The sequence below is a fragment of the Oryx dammah genome, unplaced genomic scaffold, assembly GCF_014754425.2.
Source record: "Oryx dammah isolate SB20612 unplaced genomic scaffold, SCBI_Odam_1.1 HiC_scaffold_11, whole genome shotgun sequence".
NCBI lineage: Eukaryota > Metazoa > Chordata > Mammalia > Artiodactyla > Bovidae > Oryx > Oryx dammah.
The window spans coordinates 39,457,591-39,463,590 of NW_024070195.1; the positions used below are offsets into that span (position 1 = coordinate 39,457,591).

General features: G+C 48.0%; 1 protein-coding gene across 1 annotated transcript in view; it reads right to left on the bottom strand.

The window, feature by feature from the left end:
- The window catches only part of CMTR1 (cap methyltransferase 1), a 54,026-nt gene extending 50,112 nt beyond the window's left edge, over positions 1–3,914 (bottom strand). The window contains exons 1-2 of the mRNA XM_040249779.1: positions 3,759–3,914; positions 1,609–1,746 (exon numbers count right to left, since the gene is read on the bottom strand). Coding sequence (XP_040105713.1) covers positions 1,609–1,741 — 133 coding nt within the window. The 5' untranslated portion in view covers positions 1,742–1,746; positions 3,759–3,914. The remainder of the gene's footprint in view (positions 1–1,608; positions 1,747–3,758) is intronic.
- Between the last annotated feature and the right edge of the window lie 2,086 nt (positions 3,915–6,000).

Below are 6,000 nucleotides of genomic sequence, written 5' to 3' on the forward strand. Positions count from 1 at the left end.
CCCCGAGATCCGCTTAGGACCAGATACCTCCACCACCTAAGTATTCCCCTAGGCACACACTCCCCTTCTCCCTTGCAGGCCATTTCTCCTGCTCAAGACTGAAGATTCTACCTTCAAGCTGCTCAAATCTCAGGTGATAAGCAAAATTCCCTTCCTCAACAGTTGCCAGAACCGATTCACCCAATATATTTTTGCCTTCCCAAGTTAGCAACCTCAATGACATAAACCCTTTCCCACCCACCCTAATATCCATTGTGACAACTTTAAAGCCTCACCTATCCCCACACAGAAGGTTATAAGAAGAGCCTCTTATCTAGCGGGGATCATGGCCACCAAATGCTTCATTAGCTGTCTGCAAGGTCTGTCAAGTTCCTCCCTTCTGGACCAGCTATTCAGTACACCTGATGAGTAACCGCCCTTCAATTAGCCAGCCTCTTGAGAATAAACTGTAGTTTTCTATCACCCTCAAGGGAATGCTTTACACTATTTCAGTCACCAATCTGTCACCAAATTTCATTCCAATTTACCATTGATCCAGCAGAGGATACAAAATGCAAAACTGCTGGGGGTATTGGGTGTCCAAAACATCATATCCACCCAGCACTGGGAACATGGCATTTGGAAACAGGGTCTCTGCAGATGTAATCAAATTAAGATGAGGTCATACTGGATTAGGGTGGGCCCTCATCCAATGAATGCTATTCTCCTAAGAAGAGGGAAATCTGAACACAGACACACACAGAGGCAAAGACTGGAGTTACGCTGCTACAAGAACACCAGGAATCGCCAACAACTAGCAGAAATGAAAAGAGGCAAGGCAGGATTCTTTTCTTAAAGTCTTGGGAGGGAGCATGACCCTGCTGTAACCTTCATTTTACACTTCCAGCCTCCACAAGTCTGGAGAATATATTTCTGTTGTTCTAAGCTATGTAGTTCATGGTACTGCTAGGAAATTAATACAGCTGGCAACTCAAGGAAAATGCAAACAGAGCTACTTCTAATTGTTTGGTATTTCAGGCAAGCTCCAAGACAGAAAGCTTCACAGAAAGCACCTGCGGAAACTGTGAACATCTGTCACCCTAGAAAACAAGCAAAGTAAAACGCTAGTTTCAACCACATCAGTGAAATCCTTAAAGCTTAATGCAAACAGTGAACTCAGGGATGCTCCAATTCCTTCGGGTGTTTCTGACCGTACCTGCCAAGGGAACTGAGAAAACAGAAAGCAAAAACCTGAGGGAAATTAAGCCAGATCACCACAGCAAAGACCCCAGCCCTGTGAAAGAGCCCCAGGACCATTAACAGCTGAGAGCAAGGGGCACTCAAGGCTCACCACTATGTCTACCTGGCTGAAGGCAGCAAAAGAGTGCCACTCACTGAAGGACCACAACAGAACTAAGGCACACCTGTAGAAAGTCCAGTATTTTAGTTATAACACATTCCCAGCTCCCAACAGGATAATGGCAAAAGAGAAAGTCTACAGCCGCTATACCTCGGTAGAATTTGCCGAATTTTCCTCATGGGGCAGTGGACTGTATTCTGCCCAACTGAGGCATCAGGGATTCACGCAGCCAGATGGTCAGTGGTCTCTGACCGCAGAGGCAAGCTTACCTTTTGCTGCATGATTGACAGAGGAGGGAGGCTCATCATCAGATGTGGAGCTGAGGCTCAGGGCAAGCTCAGCAACTCTTTTCTTCTGTTTCTTGAGAGGGGCAGTGCATTCTGAATCATTTCTCCTCTTCATTGTTACTGTAACCATAAATCCAGATAGTCAGCTGCCCTGGTCAGAGCCACTAGGATCACAGCAGGGAATTCCAGAGTAAACCATTAATGGGATGAAAGCTGGCAACTCCAAACAGCTCCCAGTGTCAGTGCTTGAACAGCTTCTTCCTCAGAATGATACCCAGGAAGGCTAGCCAAGCTCTGGTTTTCAATAAGAGCTGTCAGTTTTACTGGAAAATGTGGTGCTCACAGACCCAGAGGTCTCTGGGCCACTGGTGTCAAATACTAAAAAGTCATGGATCAACTCCACAAGCCACAAGGGGAAAAAAAGGCCTTAGGTACTTGCTATTCTATAGTTCTGATGCAACAAGGGACACGTGTGATGATAAGGTACACTGGAAATTAATCATGAAACCTAATGAATCTCAACAAATATTTTCAAGGTAAAAAGACCATCCCAGGAAGCCTACTCCATCGCCATTATTATTTCACCAGGAAAATTAAGAGATTACACAATACGATACAAATACTGGTTTTTGGTTTACTTCAGGATGTTTGAAAACATGGGAGAACTGGGAAAGTTTTTAAATGGAGTAAGGAATGGAAGCAGTGGTTGACTCGACTGAAAAAAATGGAAGAGTGGGAAAGCTAGCAGGACCAGACTTATCATATCATAGGACTCAGGTACAAAAACAGCAATTTTAAGAACAAGAACTCGCCTCCACAAAAAGAGAATGGAACCAGGCGAGGCCCCGTGTCAGCATCATCCATGTTCATGGGTAAGCATGATTAGCAAACATAAGGGGGGAAATGAGATGGAATGAAGTAATAATGAGATTCCTGAAATCATTCCTCAAGGAGTGATTAAACTGAAAAACAAGAGTAGGTGAAAACAGAGTGGCTATAAGAGGACTCAGAAAAGAGAAAGTACTCAAAAATAAGAGCAAACAGGTGGGTGCTCAGCTGGCCTGCAACTGCTTGGGGAAGGGGAGCTGCAGGGGCACAAGAGCAGGGGAACCGCATGGGTCAGGGCAGCAGTGTTGAAATCCAAAGATATCACTGATCCCTCATGATTCAAACATGAATCACGTTTCACTTCTCTCCAGCTCAAGGATGAGCCAGCCAATCCAACACATAATCTCCTCCTTTTTAAGGAGGCAGCCTTTTAACTACGCACAGGCAGGAGCTATCCTGAGGAAGAAGGAAGAACAGGAGATGCTGAACAAACAGAAAGCAAAACCAGGCTAAGCTACATTTAACTTTAAAGTACGGTCTTAAAAATCCCACCCCCCGGCCCCCGCAACCACCACCACCTCCAAGGCCCATAACCTAAGCAAAAAGGGCCCTCTGATTCCTAGCACCTCTGGGGGAGGCTGGAAGCACAGGATACTCAAGAACTGTGTTGAGATGGATGCAGGAAAAGGAGTGGAAATCGTGTGCGAAAGGCAGGAGGTACTGCTGCTCCGCCCCCACACATCCTAGATCTGGACCTTCCAAACCACCTCATCCAACCCTCTTTCCTTTGCCACTGCAAGGAACTGAGGCCCGAGAGGGGAAGGCCGCGCAGCCAACCGACCTACCTACCACAGCTCAAGTGACCTACACATCCAAAAGAATGTGCCCTGGCAGGGAATTCCTAAGAGGAAGGCAGAAGGCCGGCTTCGACTCGCTGCTCTCCCAGGGAAGGGGTTCAGATCCCCTCTCTATCTCCCCAGGCCTGGGTTTCGCACCGCCACCCGTTATCACAAGAGGGAAGAGATGAGCTCGCGTCCCTCCCGGCCAGCCTTCTCATTTGTAGACAACGTGAGTGTGTGAAGAATATGTGCGCAGAGACGTGTGTCAGCAGCGGCTGGTGGACTGGAGACAGGGCGCGGGGGAAGAGACAGGGGATATAAGGGAGGAGGGGAGAGAGAAGGGGCGGCAGGGGTCACGACCGCCAGCGCGGGGGCCGAGGCGGCGGCGGCGGACGTGAGGATGCTGAGCCCCGCGTGCCCGCCCGCTCGCCGCCCCCCCACCCGGGGCCGCGCGTCGGCACTCACGCTGAGGGAAGAGGGCGACCTGCCAAGGAGCGGAGAGGGGGGGCGGTCAGGCCGCCGATGCCGCCGCCACCAGGCCTGGCCCAGTCGCTGCCAGAGCCGCCGCCTCCTCCCTCAGTTTCGCTTCCCCACTAGCCCGCCCCGGTCCGCGGGCCGCCTTGTCGCGCTCGGGTCCCGCCCTGCGGGCCGCGCAGCCTGATGACGTCAGGGCAGCCGCTTTCCCTCCACCCCTCGCGGGCTCTGGCCCCGGGGAAGACCTGCTCAGCTTCGGGCCCGCCCCACCCCTACTCTGCCCCGGGGCCGTCCAGGGCGCCTGCGCGGAAGACCCGGCGCGGAAGACCCGACGCGGAAGGGCTATAAAAGCGAGAGTAACCAGGTCTCGTCTTCTGGCTCTAGAGGAAGAGAAACAAATGTGGAAAACAGAAAAGGCCAAGTGGCATCACATCAACTCCTCTCTCAATCAGTTATCCTCTTAATTTTACAGATTAAGAACAAGTTTAGAGAGGTAAAGGGTAAAATGGTTTGAAGGCACACACACCCAACCTTGTTCACTGCCGTTATCTCCAACATAGAGAAACAGTGCAACCTCTACAGGTACTGAAGTAAGGCCCGGAGGAAAGAAGGAGAGCTGTCTATGGCCTCTTACCGTATGGACACAGATGGCTTCCCATGCCAAACTCCTCTTCTGATCTTCAGACCAGTGGGGCCAGAAGTTTGCTGAGCGTCCTCGGTGTCACCTTGTTACTGGAGTCCAAGCTTGCTCTGCTCGCCCCGGCACAAGCCAATGACCGGAGACCAGGGCTTGAGGCAAGGAATGCAACTTCATTCGGAGAGCTGATTGATTGAGAAGCTGGCAAATTATATCTCAAAATAACTATCTTGCCAGGTTTTTTTTTAATAGATCAGCAATGGGGGCAGGTGAGGAAACAAAGTAAAAAGGCCATTGATCTTGCAAAGATTTCCTAGAATAGCCCCCTCAGACAGGGGATGTGTTAATTTCTTACATCTTGCCATCTACAGGTGGTCGGGGCTCTGAACAAAGGCACTTTAACAGTCAGGCAGAGGAGCAGGATTCTCTGAGGCAGGGCTTACAAATTATTATAATAACAAAAGCAATGAAAAGCAAGTCTAAAAAACACCTCCAACATGGAGTCAGAATGGGCCTGCAACAACTTCACACCCATAAATTCAAGTCTGATCTTACGTTCTCCCATAAGCCTGCTCTTTTTCCACTGAATGGCACTGAGGTAGGAGATGGATGGGCCCCTGGGTTGGACAGCTGGTGTTTTTCAACTGGAGTAAAATTGAAGCTTTGCTTTCCCCAGACACTCCAAGGACAGAAGCTGAGCTGTGCTGAAATAAGGAGATAAAATGACCACTCCTGAGATCAAAGAAGACTTCCCTGTCTGCACATGTGCAGGAAGGCTCCTTAGGGGTCAAAAAGGGAGGGGGGGCGCCACCCCATAGTAAGTGTGGACAAACCCCCTACAGGTTTCTGTGGTGGAATCCATCTTAGCAAAAAGTTCTGCATGCATGTTGAGGCGGGTTCTAGAACAGGTCAAGTGTGGGGAAAGAAATGAGATAACTGACCAAAGATTTTTTAAAAAAATGGGAAAGGACTTCCCTGGTGGCCCAGTTGGCCAAGACTCCATGCTCCCAATGCAAGAGGCCTGAGTTCCATTTCTGGTCAGGGAACTAGGTCCCACAAGCCGCAACTAAGACTTCACAACCTGCAACTAAAACTGCTGCATGATGCAATGAAGACCAAAGATCTGCATGCTGCAGCTAAGACCTGGTACACCCAAATAAATAAAAATGAAATTAAATATTTTTAAAAGATTTATTTTTGCAAATGGTATTAAACTTTCAACAATTTTTTGAATCAAGGCAAGAATAATGCTTTTTCAAGGAATTCTAGAATTCTTCCAGTATGCTTAAAACTTCAGTTGTAGTTTTTTGTTCTAAGATGAATGAATTCATCTTTGATTAGATTAGCATCTTAATCTCTTTGATTCAGTTTATTTAAGAAAGAAATGGACTGCATATCTGTGGTTCAACTTAGAAGTCATAGATAGAAATAACTTTTGAAAGACTTCTAAAGTGTTCCAGAAATTTGCAGATTTCTCTTCTCAAAGAAATTTGATAGAATTTTATATTACAACTCTGTCTTAGAAAAGCATAGCTTCCAGTTTGTTCCTTATTAATCACTTAACTGAACATGTTTTTTCAACTTTTTAGGAAGCAT